This window comes from Phoxinus phoxinus (genome assembly GCF_949152265.1).
Source record: "Phoxinus phoxinus genome assembly, chromosome: 14".
NCBI classification, from domain to species: Eukaryota; Metazoa; Chordata; class Actinopteri; order Cypriniformes; family Leuciscidae; genus Phoxinus; species Phoxinus phoxinus.
Window position 1 is genome coordinate 17,845,812 of NC_136889.1, and position 23,465 is coordinate 17,869,276.

At 38.5% G+C, this 23,465-nt stretch overlaps 1 protein-coding gene across 4 annotated transcripts in view; it reads right to left on the reverse strand.

The window, feature by feature from the left end:
- Window positions 1-29: 29 nt before the first annotated feature.
- Window positions 30-23,465, reverse strand: part of rtn1a (reticulon 1a) — a 30,489-nt gene continuing 7,053 nt past the window's right edge. Inside the window, exons 2-10 of one of the 4 annotated variants that reach the window (XM_079636101.1) lie at window positions 20,382-21,182; window positions 15,719-16,618; window positions 7,041-7,055; window positions 3,899-4,106; window positions 3,671-3,809; window positions 2,329-2,398; window positions 1,580-1,626; window positions 983-1,041; window positions 30-894 (exon numbers count right to left, since the gene is read on the reverse strand). In XM_079636101.1, coding sequence (XP_079492227.1) covers window positions 855-894; window positions 983-1,041; window positions 1,580-1,626; window positions 2,329-2,398; window positions 3,671-3,809; window positions 3,899-4,106; window positions 7,041-7,055; window positions 15,719-16,618; window positions 20,382-21,182 — 2,279 coding nt within the window. In that variant the 3' untranslated portion in view covers window positions 30-854. Of the gene's footprint in view, window positions 895-982; window positions 1,042-1,579; window positions 1,627-2,328; window positions 2,399-3,670; window positions 3,810-3,898; window positions 4,107-7,040; window positions 7,056-11,496; window positions 11,926-15,718; window positions 16,619-20,381; window positions 21,183-23,465 lie in introns of those variants that run through there. The other 3 variants (XM_079636102.1, XM_079636103.1, XM_079636104.1) reach the window with 3 other exon arrangements.

Genomic DNA, 23,465 nt, shown 5'->3' on the forward strand with positions numbered 1-23,465 from the left:
GTCCTATGAATGACAAGACACCAACCCTCTTACATTAAGGAACATTTATTTTTCTCATTCGTCAATTAAATACAGAGTGCAAATAGTTAAAGACCTTAAAATAACTGAACACTGAACATCGTACAAAGTTGGACAGAGTTTATCTCTGCAGTCTGACCATCATTTGCCCTAGAGAAGGACCACAAAGCTTGTCTTTAAACACCTACACGTATCCCTACAGTTCTGAAAAAATTACAGTTACACATTTAGTAATAACATCCTCAAATTATCATTGTGCTCGAATACACAGAAAAGAACAAAAAAAAAATCCACAATTCAACTTGATATTAATAAGCATGTCTGTACACAGAGCCACCCTAGCAGTGACGTTGAATTAAGCGATTAATCGACATGGCAGCAGGAGATTATATGACAGGCATGATTTTCATTTTCGTGTCACGTTTTACAGCAGGAAATATGCACTGCAAAATAAAGCAGAGAGAGGAAGAGCACTGCAGAGATAGCAAATATTTACTCAAGACTGGACTTCATGCACTTAAATCAGAAGCAATGAAAGAGAGAAGCACTGCGTGTCCCTCTGGTATATCTATAGCTCTACGATCGCCCACAAGGTGTCATTAATGTGAATCAGTGTTAGTTATTTATGAAGGGCTTCACCTGTGACTGGCAACAGGGGAGGGGGGTTTATTGGTGCCGTTACACTAACATGACGATCTTTTTTTTTGTTGATGCTTTTTTTTATCATTATTTTTTGAGGTGATATATTGGCCTCCTGTGTAGTTGGGGTCCTTCAGTGCTGGCAAAAGTTGTAGTTTTTACTGGCTATAGTGTTTACTCGTACAGAAGCAAAGAGTTTATTCCTTCTTTTTGGCCCCAGGAACCTTTTCTCTAATCCTGAAAAGCAAACAAAAAATTAGACATTTTTATCTAATTTATATAGACCCAACACTTTAAGGTTTGTTAATAGTAATAAATAACTCACTTTCCCATTATTGAGTTAACCTGGGTGCGCACCAGCCCTAAGTACTGATCAATCTGCGTCTGAAAGGGAGAGAAAGAATATGAGGATTCACCATAGACAATATGGAAGTCAAATGCATTGGTATTTTGGTACAAAGTCCACACGAAAATAAAAACAAAAGGTAACACTTAATTTTACAACGTCCTTGTTACATGTTTCATGAAGTGACTGTATAATTACATGCAACTAACCCTAATACAATCCCTAACCCAAGAGTAAGTATGTGTAGTTAAAATATTGCTCAGTACACAAAAAACATAATACCAAAAGAAAAACCAATCACTGCTTTTTTACTGACTACCTGAATAATTTATGAAGAAGTATAGAAAATTTAAGAATGTTAACTTGATATGGAACTATAAGAATAATTTCAAAATAAACCAGTTTTATTTTAATTTATGTAACTTTAAAATGTTCAATAGCATTAGTTATTACTCAAAATTGGCATTGAGCATCATGAAATTTTACTGGTATAGCTATCAACATCAGGCATTTTGATATTGTGGCACAACATGGACCTTAGAAAGAAAGAAAAAAGTTTGTTGGGGGGAACATTACCTGATACTTTTCATAAACCACTGGCACGCTAAACATGGAAACCACAGCTAAAGAGAGAAAGACAAAGGAGAAATACAGTCAGGTCAACAGAGAGATGGACAACAGAGCTGGTCTCCCAGAATGCTGCATCGTCATTTAAGGTTATAACACCCTGACCTACAGCAGTGTGTGTGTTTGTGACATCACCAACCTTCCTGAAATGGAATTTTGAGTGTGTACTTAAGATATGGTTGGAAATCAGACAGCAAACACTCAACACAATAGAAACTGCCGAACAGTTCTTAGAACATCAACAACATTCACAAATCAGTGCTGATATACGAGAAAAGTTATCAAACATATTTAAAATTTCAAGATATTAATCAGCTGTCTGCTATTTTAAATAAATGCCGTTCTTTTGAACTTCCATTAATCAAAGAAACCTAACAAATATTACTCAGAATATTCTGTTTTCAACATCGATAATAATAAAAAAAAATTCTTGAGCAGCACATGAGCATATTGGAATGATTTCTGAAGGATCATGTGACACTGAAGACTGGAGTAATGATGCTGAAAATTCAGCTTTGCCAACACAAGACATTTTAAAATAGAAAACAGTTATTTTAAATTGTAATAATTGTTCCAAATTTTACCGTTTTACTGTAAATTTGATCAAATAAAAGCATCAGTGAGCTAAGAGACTTTCAAAAGCATTTTAAAAAATCATACCAACCATAAGCATTTGTATGTTTGTGTTGTATTCTTACCCAGAATCAACAGGGTCAGGCCATTAAACAGAGCTCCAACATACGTCAACAACCACATCAACACTGCAAACTAAACACAGACACATGGTGTTAACTCAAAGGTACAGCTGTTTTCATTGAATGCTTTTACTGAATCTTTCAACACTCACTAACTTTTTCCACTGTCTAACAAAATGAATAGTACTTAAATATCTTTAAAATGATACACCAACTAAACGTGAGATGAAGACTGCAGTCATATCAGTGGCATAAAACAGCTTTCATTCGAAATGTGGTGGGTGCCACTCATCTTTGAGATCACATGACCCGTTGAAAGCAACCTCGAAAATTATTGGCCACTTTTGGTGTTTAAAGGGGTCATATGATGCGATTTCTGGTTTTCCTTTTTTTGTGTGTGTGTGTGTTATATAGCTGTTTGTGCATGTATCTGGAGAGTTACAAAGCTCAAAGTCTCAAACGCAAAGAGATATTCTTTGTAAAAGTTAAGGCTCAGCCACGCCTTCCTAAAACGCTTCGTTCAAATACGCCCCCACAAATCTACGTCAGTACACCGGCCAAATGTATACGCAAAGAAAGAAGGCGTAACTTATTCTCTGTATGTTATTGTTGCCGCCGGCGTCGTGGAGACGCTGTGTTTTTCGTTGCGAAACCCAAACTACTTTGTTTGGCCTTCCAAAAGAAGACACAATTAGAAAGCAGTGGTTAAGCTTTATTTACAACACTGTTCCAGAACAGAACAAACAAAATATTCGACTGTGTGCTGCACATTTTTCAGAGGACTGTTTCCAGAACCTGGGAGAGTACGAGGCCGGCTGTGCACAAAGGCTGATTCTAAAAAGTGGGACAATTCCATCTTTGCAATTACAGATTGGCGCTTCTAACTCACAGACACAGCTTGTATGTATATTTTCATATTTGAAAAGCGTTTCAGAAAGGCGGGGCATTGAGGAGCAACAATAATGTACGGTATGTGTAAAATAATGACTTTTTTTAACCTAAAACCACGTAAAGACATTGCATTAAACCGAATACAAAAAATAATGTTATTTTTAGAAGCATCATATGACCCCTTTAACAAATATGCCTGCACATAGGTTATTTCTACCAAGGCATCTGTAACTGAAACCTTTTTGTGTAATACTACATCCATGCCAATAAGTGAGTGTGCCTTTAAAGGAATTGTTCACCTTAAAATGAAAATTCTTTCATCATTTACTCACTGAACGATTCCTTTAATACTAAAGATTATTTCGAGTTTGGCTTTCAAATTGAAATTGCAATAGTGTCATCGGAAATTTGGTAATGTAATATTCGTAAATGAAATGTTTATATCCGTTTTCACCTTAATGGAGTCGACCAGATCCTGAACCAGAAACAGCCTGCGGAGCTCCTTCATGGTGGTGTTGATGTACAGCTGAGTCTTATCCACATACTTACTGATCTGATCTGCAGAGAGAGCGATCTCCACCTCCAGATAGGCCCTGAAGAAGAGAGAAGCCATGAGAATGGATGAACATATTCATTGCTTAATACGCACAAACGAGGACGACAAACTGAGAGTTGGACTAACTTGAAGGGATGGCCCTCGTCGGTTTTTTGCACTGCCTGCAGGACTGATTTGTAGATTCGGAAGCTGACGGTAGCGGAGAGGACAGCCAGAGCGAGATACGCTATAACGCTCACCACACTGAACTGGGTTAAAGAGAACAGCAGCAGCAACACGCTGCCGAACACCAGTCCAGACTGCTTCAGATCCCGCCAGTGTAACAGATCTACCACTGAAGAGGCAGAGGGAGAAAAACAAGTAGAAGAGTGATAAAAACAATTAAAATTCAATCCACTGGTCAGTGCTTATATGCTTTTGTGCACAAATATTACAGCATGCGCCTGATTGGTCATCATCATATCTACACATTCAGGATGCAAGTTTCTCTGCACTTGTTATATTTTAGTACATAAATGATGCCCTGTAAAACATGGTTATGTAGACATCTCTCAAATTAGCAGCAGTTTGGTATTGGTGTTATGCTGCTTATCACTATGTATTACTGTCAACAGCATTGGCAATTAACTCATTACTACTAAATTAAATTAACATTTGTGTGAAATCTGCATATGAACGTTTTCACAAACAAATCATGATTCATCAATTACTTGTGGAAAAACGTATCTAAATTTACACAAACTGCACATGTGCAAAAATGATATACCCTTGAGTGGCTTTAGAAATGTGTTAAGAGATACAATTTTATATATTTTCATCTTAATTAAATATATTTCATCTTATACAGTAAAAGGTGCAGTATAGCTCGAGCTGCAAGGTTCCTCTGCATGAAGTCTGAGTCTGTAAACGGTGTTTACTGGGTTTGAACTGGTTTTAAGGATGGCACAATTGGCATTGCTCGAGGGTCTCTCTGCACATGCTCTCTGATAAAAAGCATGTTTTTTTAGAGACTGTGAGTGACAAAAGGTTGTGCAGAAAAGCCCTTCTATGGAGATGGTTTGGCTGTGTTTTATGCTAATACTAACCTCAGGCACATGGTTGCTCATTTAGAACACTATAAACTCATTAGCAGTGAGATGAGAACAAACTCTGGGTGTATGGATGTGTAGTGAATTAGGCGGAAATGTTTTTTGAGACGGTCTCCTTTGCTTTCTGATGAACACATTTCCATGATTTTGGATTTTTTTTTACATTTTCCATATAAAAATATTTTTAAATAGAGATAGTATTATTACAGTACAGTAGAATTCTGTATATCTTGCAAATGTGTAACCTTGAGGCTATCAGTCCACACCTGGCTACCTCTCACAGCACCTGTTGTCAACGTATCTAACCCTAACCATCTGTGTGCACACACACTCTACTGGGTTAATTATTGATGTTAGCGAAGACATGTGCAGTGCAAATAGTCATGTTATCAGAAGTGCTGTAATATAATGACACATTGAGCTATATGCCTTCACTGTATTAACTTCAATTGAAGAGGTATAACAGTGAATGAAGAGGAACATGAAGGTTGTACACTTTTAGGCCACCAATCTGCTCATTCTAAAATTGCAGGTTTAGTTTTGCATATGTTAAAGTATAACCATGTAAAATGACACGGATAAAAGGCAAAACCTCATCTATGGTGAAATAACTGTCACTCTATTAAGGGAGTTGAATTTATCACTATAGACTTATCCATCTTAAGTTACAGGAGTAATCCCCCTTGAAGCAACCTAAGTGTCTTGCTCAAGGACCACCAATAGCAGGGTTCAAATCTTTTGGTCACCAGCCCAGACATCACACAATCCTCCACATGCAAACCTACAAATCAGTCTCATCGTTCTCTTCACTGCATGTCTGTCATCTACCAAGTACAAAATCATTTTGGAAAGTCTTTGAGCATACAGTATAGGCTATACACTAAAAAGATTCAAACCAAGCACACTCGCTGAACAAATATAATATTCATTATGGGTCGGAAAACACACTGTTCCACGGAAACTCAAAATATTCTGGAGCTTATATTTGCTATCTTACATTTGATGACAACTAATGTTAAATTCTTTTAGGATTCTTTTAATGAATAGAAAGTTTAAGTATTTATTTGAAATAGAAATATTTTGTAACATAAATGTCTTTACTGTCAGTTTTAATGCATCCTAGCTGAATAAAAATATTAATTTCTTAAATCTTACTGACCCCAAACTTTTGAATAGTATTGTATATAGTAAAAGCTATATGACCCATTCGTTTGATCAAAGAAAATGTACACTTCTTTGCATACTTGTATGCAAGTTCCTTTAAATTATTATGATCCTTCATAACCAAGCAGGTTTCTAAGAAGACCAGGTCTTTCTTCTCTGGCTACTGGAGGAAAAACATTCATCTTTCCATTTTCGCCCAAATATCACAAAGCTGAAGCACGTAGAATAGTTAACTTGTTGCCATGCGAACCAGCAGATTGAGATCTCTGAATCATCTCTTCAGTCTCTGCAGCAACCGAGAGCTCCCTGTAGCTGATGTGTTTTTTTTACACCTGTATTTTTACACCTTTGGTTGCAGCTTTGGAAGAAACTGTTACACACTCACTGAAGCTGGTCTGTCACACTCTAGTGTGTGCATGACATCTGTAGTCCCCTGCGTGATTCTCCCATTGGTCCCACTGGGCTAAATTTAGCCCGGCAGAGCTTAGAGGAGGGCAGAAATATCGGCCATTTTTATCTCGAGATTTTTCCAAATGATTTTATCCAAGATGAAGTGCAGACTTCAAATTTGACTTGGATACACTATCAATTATTTTTTAATTCTGATTATTTCTCATCAATAATAACGTTAAACAGCAAACAACTTAAAATACAACCCTTGATAATGATACACTTTCCTACTCTGAGAAATCCTTCTGTTAACCACCTCTTTAAATAGAACAAGACTAAAAACAGCAACGCTCACACTCTTTCTCCTCACACACACCTTTAATCATTGACTAACTAATGTAGACTAATATAATATTAGTGTTTAAGAATATACAGTAGTTAGGTAACTTAACATGGGCTCTATAATATGAACACTACAGCACCACAGAATTCACTTATCAATCAAAAACAGTGACATCTATAGTTAACTCCATCACTATAGACTCATAAATCAATACTATCACAGAGGCCCCTGGTTTTTGATGTCTAAACACCAAAACTAACAGAAGACAGAGAGAGATACTGACCTGAACCACCCATGACTGCAGACAGCAAGAAAAAGAGAGAGAGAGACAGTGAGTGGGAACGCACACAAAAGGAGAGAGAGAAAGGCAGGGAATGAGAGGGAGGGGGGGGCTGCTCATACTACCATTGGCTAATAATGGACAGACACACACACACACACACACACACACACACACACACACACACACACACACACACACACACACACACACACACACACACACACACACACACACACACCATCCTGGGTGACAAATGGCTCAGATTGAACAAAAACACAATCGAAAACAGAATTATGTGTGACCCATCATCATAGAACCCAATTGATCCATCTTCATCGAGTGTGTGTGTGTGTGTGTGTGTGTGTGTGTGTGTGTGTGTGTGTGTGTGTGTGTGTGTGTGTGTGTGTGTGTGTGTGTGTGTGTGTAAAGAAAGAAAGAAAGAAAGAGGGCAGCAGCAGTTGCTATAGATACAGTGTTCCAGTTTGCCTTACACACATTGCTTAGGGGGCCAGCTTAAAATACGAAGGTGGTGGTGGGGGGTAATTGTGTGCATGTGTGCTGGTGTTTAAATGTCGGAGTGTAATTATAGCATCAGAGAGCTTGGCAGCCAGGCCGACAATGTATCCAACTATTCACTTCCTAAATAAAAAGTCATTGCCACAAGCAAAAGCCTGAGTGCCACTGTGGAGTTCTGGAAGTAAAAATCTCATTCATTTTCTCCATAGGGGAATTGATTTCAATAACTTAAAAAAAAACAGGCCTACTGTGAGATACGAGGTTATTAAGCGACGATGGCATATGCTTTTGTTGAAGCCGCACATTATTTCAACTTATTTTTTTAAATACTCATGTTCAACAGCAGAATTCATTGTGAAAAACTACATAGGCTTTATGGTGAATGTCACATGAACTAACAGGAAAACAGGTCCTATTGCATCCACTTGTCGGAGAAAGTGTTAACGGCAGTACGAACTGACGGCGATATGGACTTTAGGGTAATCAGCTAACCTAGCTAGTTCTTTTATTGATGCCATTTTATTCAATTTAAATATATCTAAATGTTAGTGAGAAGAAGAAAAATAGGACATCATCGGTTATGCTCATCTTTGATCTTTGCTCACTCTTTTGAAGGTATCTTAAGTAAAACCGCTCTATATTTTTTTGAAGCGCATACAAAAGTCCTGAACTGGAAACGATGCAACCTGCTATATATAGGCTATGTGTGTGTTTGTGTGTTCGCGCATGTGTGCAATAAATGTTAAATATATATCATTTACATAATACACATCTTTAAATCAATAGTTTTATATGTCTCCATTGTATTTATTTCAATTATGTCATTCACAATGCTTCATGGGACTGTAGTTCTTTCTCTCAGTAAAGCCTTTGTCTTTAATTTTTCATTTAAAACCAAGGCAGCTGAGAAAGTGGGCAGGCACTGATGCACACTATTGGGACTGAAAGCCTGAATGTTCATTCAAAATGGCTGAACATCTGGATATCTTGTTTTAGCGAATCAAAGCAGGTTTTCTTAATCAGTTAGCACTATGCTAAGCTAGTATGCTAAGCTGTGAAACACATCCCGAACCAGAAAGGGAGCATGTGTGACCTTCTTAAACTCTTCTCTGAACTTCTGACCTTCACAATGCCCAAGCTTGGCGAGTTACCGCACTATATTCCCATTATACTTTATTCTCCACCTTCTTAGTATTGTATGTGTATTTTATTTGGCCTGAGGCCACACTCATTGTGTTTGTCTTTGTTCCCTGCCGCAAAAGTTAAATATTGAAAATTCTGTCATCATTGCCTGATGCTGTCGTATAGAGACATTATATAGAGTCACATAGAGACACAGAAACATTTTTTCACAATACCTCAATTTATGTGTCAAAGAAGAAAGTCATGCAGGTTTGGAATGACATGAGGGTGAGTAAATGATGATAACATTTTTAAAACAAGTAGCAGTGGCTCAGTCTTCACTAAATCCACACCAACTAAGCTGTTTTTGTCACATTTTTGTGCCAGTTTAAGTTTTAATTAGGGTTGGTGGTAGCTTATTGGTTACTGATCTGGGCTGCTGACACATAAATCTCAAAAATAGGTGACCCAGGCGGCAGATTTACTGCGATCACAATCCTGGTACTCATACAGTACATTGGGCTCCTCATCTGAATAAAAGAACTGCAAAAACTATCCAATTTTCTGCTAGCCAAGATCGTGAATCAAGAGAGTTGCAAACACACAACCACACAATTCCAGAGCTAAACGGGAAACGGAATCCAAGTGGACAGGATGTGCAGCCCCACCAAACGATACAACAATAATTGAAATCTAGAGGGAATATATGTTCCTAATGATTCAATTATTTGTTACACATATCGTGTGAGAGGGAAGGGATGGGTCAAGCTGATTTGAGGAAGAAAAACAGAGATATTTATCTGATTCTCTTGACCAATCCCATTATTATTATTATACTGAATTTTCAGAGATGCCGTTATATAGATCAACTAAATAGAGATATTGTAAAAAATGCATTGTGTACACGTTTCCATTTAAAAGTCTACTAAACGAAACTAAACTTCAGCAGTGGTTTTGTTAAGTGTAAATGTGTAATCAGAAGAAATCCATTACTAAGCTATTAATTATTTACTTGGTTTGATGCAATTAAGTTTCTAACTACAGACGAATGTATATAAATGAGTTCAAATAAAACAGAAACATCGGCTTCAGGTCTGTGAGTGGTTTTAAAAATACAGCACTGCATGTTTTCTCTCTGTGTGCATGATAATGTATTTAGAGGGGTCCGAGTTAAATATGAATCATCAAAAACATTAAATGATGTCATATGCTCCCGCAGGGGAAATAGATTTAAAAGGGTTACATACATTAAAAAGGGTGCTGCATATGTCTAGGAACCACAAGGATGGACTCATTTTTTCTTTACTTTTGCCAGTGACCAACCACTTATAAACTACAACCATAGATATGTATGCGTAGATGCCACTTTCGACCCTCTGCACTCACAGTAAGAATAAATGCGACAATATTGTGTGTTGGTTTGCATTAAATCAATATTACAGGTTTTAACTATGGTACTTTTTAATGTTTTTACTTTTACTATGGTAACTTTTTAATGTTGTGTTAGCTGACACCTTTATCTTGTTGTATTGTGTTAGTTTAGCTAAATCATCTGCTGAAGACTTGCAAATTTAGATGTTCATAGATGCATCTAACTACGGTTGCAGGCGCTCAGTCAACTTGCACTCAAATGTGTTTTAGGATTTTCTAAGTTGTCATCTGACTGGTTGAATTCTACAGGATTTCTGGGAGACGTGTGTGTCGCGTTCTTTAACGGTCAGCCTGGAAACAAGGTTGTCATAAAGCCAAACCGCCTTATGAAAGAAGCAAGCCGTTGTTTTTGCAATTGTGGCAATGAGCTAAACTAAACGCTAGATTTTCAAAAGTTTGTGAAGTATGTAAAGTTTGCGACATCAACTCTTTAAAATACGTCCAATAGTTTTACACACCGGTCTGTTACTGTAGGGACATCGACGTTACATTTTCACACCTAAAACGCCCTATCTAGAGACGCCATAGCAGAGACCATTCAGAACACCTAATACTGAAAATGTTGTCAGGCCAACTATAACGATGCATTTTTCATCTAGTTACAGAGAACAATTTCAACTTTAAACACAATCGTACACAAATACTGTAACTTTACAAACACAGACGGCTAACATTCACACAATGCAGTATCTATAAATGCCAGCCAGGTCTGCACTACCTTTATCTGGATGGATATTTAAAACGTGCCTGCCATTCTACTGGAAAAGCCTAGAGACGGTTTCTATTTTTTTCTCTTTTCACGTCTTTCTCTTTTTTTTGCAACCTCCTACTCTTCCATCCTTCTCCCTTATTCATTCTCTATGTATTTGTTTTATCAATGTAAAAAAAATAGAGATGACATGTTTATATTATTCAATAATACACTAAATGTATCAACAATGTTCAATGTCTTCCTTCTCTAGGTATTTTTTCCTTCTCTATGTATCATGGATGCCTGTTGAAGACAATGACGTAATCAGGATGGGTGTGACATGGTTGCTATAGCGACAGCCTCATCTAGCGTTGCTGTAACCGCGATTGAATATAAAAACAGTCTGAACTCTGTATCATGGCACCCGGAGCCTAATCTAACGACACAGCGGGGTTTCCATATCAGCATTACTATGAAGCAGACAGACCACCTGCCAGCCCTCATCCCAAAACAGATGCCTCTCCTCTCTTTGTCCCACCAGCGCAGAGACTGAGAGGAAGGGAAGCTAAGGCTTCATGTAAAACGCAAAACCTAATACGCAGACAAATATAAAGCATAAAATACGCAAACAAACATGGTGTTGTAAGATAAATACCATAAAATACAGTTTTACACAGACAAACACGAAATCTGTACCCTGTCCTCTCCAGCTGCTCCAGGTGCACTTCCCTTTATCCATGTCTTCCCCTCCTCTGTCGCTTCTCTCGCTGCTGTCGTCTTTCTTTTTTCCCTCTCGCTGATCTTGTGTATTCCCGAGACCCACTATCTCACACGTCCGAACGGCATGAATGGCCAGAAAAGAGAGAAGAGAGCAGGAGAGAGGGACGCGACAGCTACTCAGTAAGGAAACAGGCAGAAAAAGAGAAAAAGAAAGAGAAGGGGAAGAAGAGGTGGCGCTCTGCTGGATGAAACAGTAAACACTGCAGCCTCCTCCACCGCAGAGAGCGGATCGTACCATATGCAGCGCCCGGGGCGAGATGGGGGGATTCAGATCAAAGAGGCCCCACCCTACCCAACAAAGCTCATCCATAAACATATGGTCATGTGACCTCAGTGGCATTGTTGTCGGCTAAAAATGGGTGGAGTCTGATGGGTTATTTATTTATTGGTATCCGCAAACAGGTATTATTTTATTGCATTGTGACTGAACCTATAGATAGAAAAAAAAATTCAGAGCAGCGCCACGACAGGTATGAAAGCGAGGCCATTTTTTTTATTTTAACGGGAATGAAAGCGAGGCTGTGAGGGATAGACGCATATATATGTATAATATTATGGCTGTTTCTATGGGCCGCTATAGGTAAGCCCTCCGCCATATTGGAACGGTCAAAGCACTGAAGGCAGGTCCATGAACACTCGAGAGCAAGTTGACAGCGTCTGAAACCGTAGTTAGATCTATGGAGAAATTTCAGTAGACAAATAACTTAAGTGAAAGTTAAAGAAACCGTAGGTGGTAGGTTTATAACTCTTTTTACAACAGATGCCATTGAAAACACGGTGTGTCTATCCCTCACAGCCTCGCTTTCATTCCAGTTAAAAATGATGGCGCTGTTGTGAATAAGGTCTGAAGCTTTATTTCCGCCACTGAACAAAAAAAATATAAAAAAGGTAATTGCGAGTTTAGTTTATATCTGACTTTATAACTCACAATTCCGTTGCAGAAACAAGCTTCCATACTTAGAACAGCAGCCTAAGTGTGAACTTAGAAGTCCTTACAGACTGAGTTACAAATAATAGAGCTAACGTTACATAGCCTACTCATTACAACAGATAAACAAAAAGTGAATGTTTCCAGAAGGTCTGGTATTCGACGATTTCAGTGTTATTCATTTTCATCATCGTCTTCTGTTTCCCACAGCATCTTCCCACAAAGCGCTCACCAGGATAACAGCTTAAGTCCCTGCCTCCCGTGTTACTATGGCAACAGGCTGATCTGCTGATCCAGATTGTCTGTCAGAATTGCAGTGTAATGTTTTAATGGTTTATTATCACCACATTAAAAACACCTCGCCCATTCACATGACGATATACTTCACCACTATAGAGCGATCTGTTGGTAATGTTCAAATAAAGTATTTAAATTTAAAAACCTAAAGCTTTGTTACATAAAACTGCAGTCTCTACCGCCCTCTGCAGGGGATTTACGGGAGAGCTGCAGAAAAGGCGTTGACCTCTTTTTCCAACATTCCAGAACCTTCAGTGTCACTCACCAGACAGACAGACAATGAACGGAGTGTGTGTGTGTGTGTGTGTGTGTGTGTGTGTGTGTGTGTGTGTGTGTGTGTATTCACAACATCAGATATACACAAGTATCTTATACAACCTAATATATTAAACCTTTAATAAAATAAATAAATGAATAAATGAAGCAATGTAGCAAATTAATTAATATATAATATCAACTGCTGTTTCTTCCGTCAACATGAAGAAAAAAAATGCTTGTATCATTATATGTGCATGCACTCACTGCCCCCATTTTATAAGAGAGTTATATAAAATACTTTAGAAAAATACAAGCTAGAAAGTCTGCTTTTCTGGAGAGAACAACTTGATCCAAAACACATTCATTTGTTCTAATGTTCATTCCTCCCACCGCTGTCATGATTGCATGGCTCTCAGGTTCACGCAAACACAGAGAGGTGGACTGACTCCAGAGATGAGCATGTTTAGAGATGTGTGTTCTGGTTCTGGAGTCAACGAGTTCATAAACCCAACAGAATATAATTTCACTCCTGCCAGAAATATCCAATTGAAGGCTTGCCATTTAATTCATTAGTCTAAAGAATATGAGAAACAGCAGTACTACATCCCATGTTGTTTAGATCTGTTGTTTAGAATTTAATTCACAAAAGTTAATAATAATCAATACCACACCACAGGAGCTGTAATATCTTTTTGGGTCAGGGTACACTAAGAGCTTTTCTGCTGGCTCTTTGTTATTGAGAAGTTATGTAAATAAGCCACAGTGCAGTTGTTTAAACCCACCACTAGAGGGAGATTATCCCCTAATTCAAACTCAATCGACCCAGTCTGTGTCTGACTGTGGCTGCCTGGTCAGTCTATGACTTCACAAACAAGGCGCTTCACATTGAAACTGGTTTAATATCGCTTTCAAAGGACCATGTTGTCATATCTAATGATCTAGACATAAACAATAAATAAATTCAAGTGAGCTTTAGTTATAAACAAGCATTTAATGGCTACAATGCAGATTTATGGATGGAAAATGTGAATTTATTTATTCTTGTTTATATGCTCGAATTGTTAACCTATGCTGCCTTCAAAATAATAGATTAATATTAAGGCATCTTAGTAGGCATCTTAGACAGACTGTTACACTAATATGTTATGTTCTTTAATGCCTTGCAAAAAGACTGCATTTTTGTGTTTTTGAACAGCCATTGTCTCCACCATCTAATCAAATTACTCCTTGCAACATAAGCAGGCTTTTTCTGTTTAAACTTTTATGGAAAACACCAGCTGTGACAATAATCTCCTCAACACTGCATCCTCTGAGCACTGTAGAATTATCAACTAGCATTATTACTCAAAGAGTTGATGATAAAGAATCAGAGCAGAGAGAAGAATTACACAGGGAATCCAGGAACCCATGATTTAAATGAATATTTTGGATTCAATAAAATAAAAAGTAAGGTTCATTTTGGTTACATATATTACAGAAAATGTCTCTAATGCTGTAAATATAAGTACAATACAGCATTTCAGATGAATTTAGACTATAACTCACCTTTTTGAACTATTCTTTGAAAGAACAAGCACATAAGAGTCAATCGTTTTAGGGAGTGGGCAATTCATTGGCCAGATGGCCACGTCCTACTGTATGCGTTTGATTCACTAAAAAAAGAGTCGGCTTATAAGAGTCCTTTGTTTGTCAATCAGACAATATTTAGCGGTTCATGTTTATTTTATTGCATTCAATGCAGACTGCAAACTCACATTCACAACTCTTTTGTCTGTTTCCGATAATGAAAAATATTATGCAAATTAGCTTATGCTATTAAATACCTTAATTCTGAATTACCTAAATGAAGTAAACTACCTCTCGTGTAAGCTGTTATGGTGATATACTGCATCATATGATCTATTCAAAAATAGTTTTTTTTTTGCAATGAATGTGTTTAGAGGTGGCATTTGCTGATAAACAGGAGATGAGCTGGTACTCCTACATCATCACTTCATCAGTTCATGACACTCACCACCTCTCATCACAGCTGTCAGGCATCAGTGGATGTTCTCTGTGTCACAGTGCTAATGCTAGCTGCATGCTTCCAAACCTGCAATCCTAGAGCAATGGATCTCAACCTTTTTGACAGCAAGGCCTCCCATTGTCACAACACAATATTCGAAGGAGCCCCATATTGGCAAAGATACTTTCTCTGGCATTTATGCTGTAATCATGATTGTTTTAATACGTACTTATTAACAGATAATGGGGGTGTTGATATATTAACTCTTTCCCTGCCATAGACGGAATTTGGCGGAGAAAGAAAGTTAAAGTAGTTAAAGTAACTGAACATGATTTATTGATATTGTTTATGGATTTTTTTTGTGTTGTGTCTTTTGTGTGTGTTGTTTTTAGCATTTTCATGAATTGTTCTTAAAGCACCCTTGGTTATAAAGCAATGTTAGGAACTGAAATTAATTTTGTGCCATACCTACTAAGTGAAATAAATGAGTTTCCACAAATATTTTGTACATTAAACTCTATTAATTATGTATAATTTATTTGTACAGGTATTTAAAAATGCCTTATCGTTACCAATTTAATATCATCATATTATTTAAATGACAATAAAACAACACGGCTTGGAGGAAGAATAAGCGCAGAGCGTCTTACCTTTCTGTCTGCTGAAGCTATGGAGTAACAAGGACAGATCAGCCTCTTTCTCTGTGGTAGAACTCACAATACTGCTTTTGCTTTTATTCTCCTTCTCCTGACCGGAGTTCTGCTCCGGAGTCACTGTAGACGTTCCCATTACTGCAGGCCTGGGTTTGGTGGACCAGCTGTCCTCTGGTTGCGGCGGCTTGGGCTTCTCAACAGGCACTGCTTTCTCCTTTTCCTTCTCTTTTTCTTTCTCTGTTTCTCTCAGGGTGTTGGCCGGGGGGTCGGTGAAGGGAGAGGCCGAAGGGGAGGAGGCTGTGATGGGCTTCGAGGACGTGACGCCTGTGGTCAGGGGAGATGACGTTTCAGGAGGTTTTGGGGCAGAATATTCCTGCTCCCTCTTGGGACTTTCTTCAGAAGCCGATTCGATTAGCAGGTCGCTGTCGAGCTCCGCCTCCCTTTCCTCTCGTAACAGACTATAAAGTGGAGGGTTGCTGGATTGACCAAAGCCCACCTTGGTTCCCCCAGATAGCTCAAATGGGTTACTAACAGTGACCTTGTTGGTTTGTGGCTTGTCAAATGGGTTACTAGCTTTATCAGTGGCAGATGTATAGCTGGTCTGCTCAAATGGGTTGCTTGCTGGACTGAATCCGCCTTTTGTGGGCGGGGTCTTTGATGTCAAGTCGTGTATCGGCGAATCAGAATCTTCAGCCACTTGCTCAATTTCTGAATCTCCAGACTCGTCTTCACTGCCGTGAAGGTCTTGATCCCACGGGGATGAGGGTTTGGCTGAACTCTTGATGTCCTGGACTGCAGGAAGATTGGGATGAGAGCTGATGCTGCTGGAATCTTGGGTGGAGCTCATTGACTTTATTCCTGCAGGCTGGAACAGCACATCAGATGGAGACTCGCGACCTGAAAAAAAGGATTGAGGAAAGTAACTAAATGTACGAATTTGAGAAAGACTAAAATATGACGGAACAAATATAATATGTATTCTAATTTTTAAATATGTACTGAAAATATTAATTAGAGGCAAGACCATAACACTCCAGATCTAATACCCATTTATGCCAAAAATAGTACAAAAATATTATTGAGATAAAGTAATTTGTTGCAATTATGAGAAATAAACTGTTTAAAAACAGTTTTGTCAACTAAATAAATAAATACAATATATATTTGTATACATAATTATCCAAAATATAGAAATCACAATTGAAGGAATGTCTCACTTATATGTATGTCTATCTGTCTGTCTGTCTATCATACTCTCTATTACTATGTCTGTTGAAGGCCTTGACAGAATAGGCAATTTTTCATAAACAGTTTTTGTTATTCTGGATGAAACCTTCACTTCCTGATAGCAATCAATAATAGAAGTGGTCTAAATTTTAAAACATGTACTTATATCTTCTGTGGAACATGTTTGTCCAATCATTGCATTCGGTCAGAATGCAAGTATACGATGTGTCGATGTCCTTCCTGCCTGTCAACATATGTATTTACATATACATTTATGCATTTACCAGACTTATTTCCATACCTCCGCGCACCCTGCTCATGCAGACATACGACGCCAACGGTGCGTTCTGAAAGGCTATGCAGAGTTGTAGACAGTCAGACAGTCATCGAACACCGCAAACTAAGCGAGGCCGCCTTTTACAATTCTCCCTGAATCAAAACAATGAGCTTATGCTGCGTTCACGCCATGTTGTAACCGTCATGTCCTCAGACTCAGATTTATTCATTTCTCTGGCAACACTATCAACGCCAAAATGAATCTGCAGCAGTCAGGTGGTACAAGTCCGAATTGTTTACGTTCATTATTACAGTTTTTTTTATTCGCTTTGGTACAATTTTCACAAGTAAGTTGTAGCTACATTCTCAAAACTCTTAGGGCCCTATCTTGCACCCAGCGCAATTGACTTTGAACACCGACGCATGTATCATTCCTATTTTGCACCCGCGCACAGCGGACTTTTCCCTCCACAGACGCACGTCGGTAAATTAGGGAATGAACTTGCGCTCGCGGGGGCGGTTCAGCGCAAAGAGAAGGCGTGTTCCGGCGCAAAACTTCCATGGTGCTATTTTCCAGTTTTAGAAAGCAATTGCGCCATTGACCAGGAAAAAAACAGTCTAAAGACAGTGGCGCGTTGCGCGTTAGTCATATGGTATTTTAAGGGCGCGTGCTTGGCCATAATGTTAACGCGCATCCACTTTGATTCTCTAATAGGCTATAAACAGATGCAGCAGTTTTCATTTTTGCAAATCATACATTATTACAAGGAAAAATATTAACACACGAGGGAAATCATTGTTGTGTCCGTGAAGATGTGAAAAAGATAAAAAATCTATCTAGAAAAAAAAAAAAAAATCTAGATTAGGCTACACATTTACTACCCAAATTATACGCCTGTTTAACCGAAGCTAATTTGGGTGGGTTTCTCCCATCATCCCCAATGTCACTTCTCTGTGTTTTACGGCCCTGACGAGAACATCGGCCTCCTCGGCTGTGAACCGCTCCTGGCGTGCGCTGGCAAATCCGCCGTTATAATAGCAATCCGCCATGGAACAAGCGCGCCGGCTCTTAAAGGGAATGTGAGAGGACGCTCTGATTGGTTTATTTCACGTTACGCCCAAACCACACCTATGAATAATGAAGCTACTTCAGACCAACCCATTTTAGATTTGCGTCGGGCGCAAGAGTCATATATCCCGCCGGGAAAATAGCAACAGCGACGGGATCCGCCCACAAAGTTACTTGCGCTTTGCACTTTGACACTTGCGTTTCAGATCGTTAAAATAGGGCCCTCAGTGCTAATATCCCAACAGATCATCAAAAGTGCACTTTTTTCAAACAGTTGAGCACTTTTCAATTGTGTTAGTACAATACAGAGAGAGAGAGAGAGAGAGAGAGAGAGAGAGAGAGAGAGAGAGAGAGAGAGAGAGAGAGAGAGAGAGAGAGAGAGATTAGCCATTTGTGAACATAGAGCAGGATAGAGTACAAGGGAGAGGAAACAGTCAATGACTGTGTGTAACATCAGATTGATCAGAGATGCATCAAGGGAGACAGATGGCATCAAATACAGCTTTTTACATAACAGTATGCCAGATTACCATGGTAGAGAGACTGCCACATTACTGTATCTCACCCTTCATCTGTAAAGGTCAACTACAGTATAGATTCAGTCATATGGTATACAGTGAGAACATATTGCCAGCAGACTCTGTTCTAGCACAAAACCTCATGGCAGTGTCATACTTCATCACACCTTTTGATAACACACTGAATAGACACTAGCCTATTACAAACATTATGGATTACGGAAGTTAGGTAATGTAAGTGTATTTTCTAATGTGGCATCTTTAGCTTGTGTTACTGTAATTATTTTAGCAATAAGGGTGATTTGAAACATATATCTTGCATCGTTTGCTGTTTAATGAAATGATTGTTAAAAGTACTAAATTGAAAGAAGACTGTTGTGTTTCGGGGATTAAACCAAATGTTCTCATTACATAGTACAATAATCCTGTGTTTGAAACAATGATTATGTGGACTGAAATGTGTATAACTCTAATAGAAGCATGGGATCAGGTTTTGAAAGAAAGACTAGCTAGTGTTACTAAGACTAGTGTTACAAGCATGATCAGTTTTGATTTTTGTACTAAGAGTTTTGAAAATGTACACCTTACTTGTGAAAATAGTACCAAAGCGAAAAAAAAAAAAACATGAGGTAATTTAATGCAGTCTCTTGTGGCACTTTGCAGAATCTTCTCTGACCGTGCATGACCTGCGCGTTCATGTGTTTGGAGGAGGCATGGCTTTACAGACACTCTGAAGGGAGAGTGGGATCTAATGCTTTCAAAGCTATCTTGCTATTGCTAATGCTAGCCTCTCTTTAAACTAATAAAAATCTAACTTTTTTCTAGAGTGAGTGTTGCACCTTTTCTTCAATTGGGATGAACTTTTGATTTTTGGTTGAACATCTCTTAATAAACCTTTTTTGTATATACTGTCCATAACTACCTTCAAATTCAAACTACCTAATACTGACTTAAAGGTAGGGTAGGTAGGATTTATATAAAAACTTTTTACCAAATTTGATTAAACTTTCTATATATATCAATGCATAATTAAAATGTAAGTACTCTGATAAAAAGAGTATAAAAATCGAGTGACTCTAGACCGTTTAATCTTCATTAAACACAGCTCATTATTTCCATTCGGGACGAATCACAGGAGTGGCTTGCGCAACTGTCACTCTCCGTCGCCATGACTACCGCCGCTATTACTGGCTCTGCCCACGTGCGCGCAGTCGCGCACCCGTTTTTAGGTGGGAGTGAATGGAATTAATGAGCTGTGTTTTATGAAGATTAAATACACTAGAGTCACTCGTTTTTTTTTACTCTCTATTTCAGAGTACTTGCATTTTAATTATGCATTGGTATATAAAGACAGTTTAAACAAATTTGAATAAAAGTTTTTTTTAGACAATTCTGACCTACCCTACCTTTAACTTTGCTTTTCTAGTTAAAAATTGGTTACATTAATTATGTCTACATCCGGTTTGCTACCCCTATTTAAATTCACTTCAAATACAGAAATGGATTTAATATAAAGAGCATTCTCAATTCAATTCAATTCAATTCTCAATCACAAGTGGGAGGGATCTACCTGTCGGAGAGTGGTTCGGGGAGTGGTTCGCTGATGAGGCTGCGCTGTCGTCCTCTGGTTCTGACAGTGTTACAGTGGGAAGACCCTGCTGACCAAAACTGAGCACGCTCTCTCTCTCGAACATGCCCCCTTGTGGAGACACTCTCACTGGCTGGGTCGTAGCAGAGTGGGATTCTGTTGTCACGGTGATCTTTACAGGACTGGCACTCTGTGGCGTTTCCATCCTACGGTACGATCGGAAATCTGCCATCTCTTCGTCCGAAGGATCCTCCACGTATGGAAACGCATGCTGCCCGCCGGCCGATCCCTGACTGTTCTTCACCTTCGTTTCTTCAGATCCAAGAGGGTTCTTCTCCAAATAGTGACCCAGATCGAAGGGGTCATGGCTGGATTCCTTACTTTCCTTTTCATGAATCTTAGACTTGAAGTCCTGGATGTCATCTTCGTCTTCGTCATCATCATCTTCTTCATCTCCATAGCCAGACATTGGAGGCTGCTGCTTGTTTTTGGCATTGCCCACACTACCAAAATCACAGAGATCATCCCCCATGTCCATGTAGCTGTAATGGTCAGTCTTGTGTGAGCCCTGCAGGGTTGTCTGATGGTCTGAGGGGTCACCTGGGGTCATGCCGATTCCAGAGTCGGTTCCAGTGGGAGCAGGCGGAGAACGGTTGCCCTCAGAGGAGAAGAGAGAGGCACCATCATTAAAAGGATTGGAGGAGGACTTTGAGGACAGAAGAGAGGTGTACAGATCACCCTCTCCTGGCGATGACTTCATAAACATGTCAGACAGAGAGTCATCTAGAGAAAGAGAGAGACAACATATGTTATTAGTAATGGAAATCCATATCTGTCTGGATTAAAAAAAAAATTCAATGATGTTTGTTTCCTCTGATGCACACAAAAGACTACATTAATATACCAATGCCCGGTTTAACAGACTAATCACAGACTAAAATGCATGTTTGAGATGTCTTAACTTATCTTAAATATCTTTAAATATATCAGTGCCATTGTTTTGTCTCGAGATGCACAACAGTTTTGGCTTTTTTCTAAGGCACATTTTAAAAAGGCTACTTAAACGTCCTAATTGAACTACGGCCTAAGCCTAGCTTAATCTAAGCTCTGTCTGTGAAACCGGGCCTAAGTGTTTGGAGACTTAAATCAGTGCAACTGTAGGATGATTGTTCATATGATAATATGCATTCAAAGATACAAATTCAGAACAGAGTTTTGTTGTAGTAAACACATATTCAGACCCAAAATATTTTCCAGGGAAAAAATAATATGACCAATGACCATGCTTTAGTTCCTTTCAAAATACAGCAGTAAATGATAATCAATATATATAATCAACTTGCCAGAATTTTTTTTGATAATATCAAGATAATATTATGTGTCAAGTTTTAAGATAATATTACATATAATAGTTAGAATTCTGCCACCATGCTTCATTGTAAAATAATGCTTTTTGTCAAAAAGCAAAAATACATGATTTGTACTAGTAATCCTGTGCCATTTGGGTGGGACAAAATTACAAAAAACATTAAAACAACCACCAGAGAAAAGTGAAGTCCACTGTAATGATTGCAGGGTCTGAATGGCTTAATCATAATTTTGTATATTTTTTTAGTTGAAAGTTTATTTGCATTAATTCTGTAGAATTCACTAAACGCCAGAATACATCAAATATGTTAGAAGAGCACTTCATATAACACTTAAAGAGGTGGTATAATGCTCCTTTTTACAATATGTAAAATAAGTCTAGGTTGTCCCCAGAGTGTGTATGTGACGTTTTATCTCAATGTTTTTTAAGGGTCAGTAAAAACGCGACGTTTAGTGTCCCTTTAAATGCAAATGAGATGCTGCTCCCGGCACAGAGGGCGGAGCTTCATGAGCTTGTGTCGTGTTAGCATATTACCTCAGGCATACAAGCACTAAAATATCAGAAACTGTTCTGCCTTTTATGTTTAAATTGGAGTCGGACAATTATGGAGAGACTCAAGAAGAAGTGACAACATGTAGAATACAACAGTACGTTTCTGAATGGTTAGTTCATGAATTTATGTTGCTGATGTGGAGTTAACTATCTTCAAGTCTTTAGTTAGCATATTCTGTCATGATAATCTATAAAATCGCTCGTGTGGGAACTGTTGTAAGACGCCAACAGTGTTACATGGGATTGCATTTGTGTTTCGTACAGTATTGCAAAAGACGGATGCGACAGCTTGAGCAGACTCACAAATGTGCTCTACTACAACGACAACTCTCTCAGCATGGACTGTGTTGGGGCAGGGTTTATGTAAATTTTAGGGTTAGTGATGTCACTAACCCAGGAGGAATGTCATGTAGTCCCTACCAGCCTTAAAAAGCAAAGCGATTTCTTTAAAAGCAAATATCTTCCTTTGCTTTAAACTTTGAGCATTGTAACTTTACAGATGTTGTTTATGCTCAAACAGCAACATTACTAACTAAAGTTAGAAAACTGAAATCATACTCAACCACCCCTTTAGAGCACATAGACACACATAAAGCCCCTCAGTTTTGCCTATACAGACACAGTAGACTCAGCCATGTTCAGGGGATTTAGAGGTCTGATTTACTACATTTAGATATGTAGATACTCATGGAGTTTTAGAGTATATTTGTGCATCTGCACTCAAAAATAGAAAAAAATGAAGAAAAAGACAATAGACCAAGACACAGCCCTACACAAAGATATTAGGCAAAGGACAGAGAGCAAGAGAGCTGAAAAAGAATCTATGCAGAGAATCAACATGAAAGTCAATTCTTTTCCCAGTAAATCTGATTCCCACTGGACTGAGAGAAAGAGCAGGACGTTTGAACATGTAGTGACATTCAGACTGGTTGGGCACTGTGAACCCCACACAACCCTCTGAGACACAGCTGTAAACATCTGCTCACTCTGTGAAATCAGCAGTCTTAAGAGGATTAATGAAAATTGACAATGAACCCTGTGACTGTTAAATCTACAATAACAAGTACAAACTTCTATTACATGCCCATCACCCTGCGCTGAAATTACAGTAGGAAATAACATCATAATGGACCAATGGCAGACCG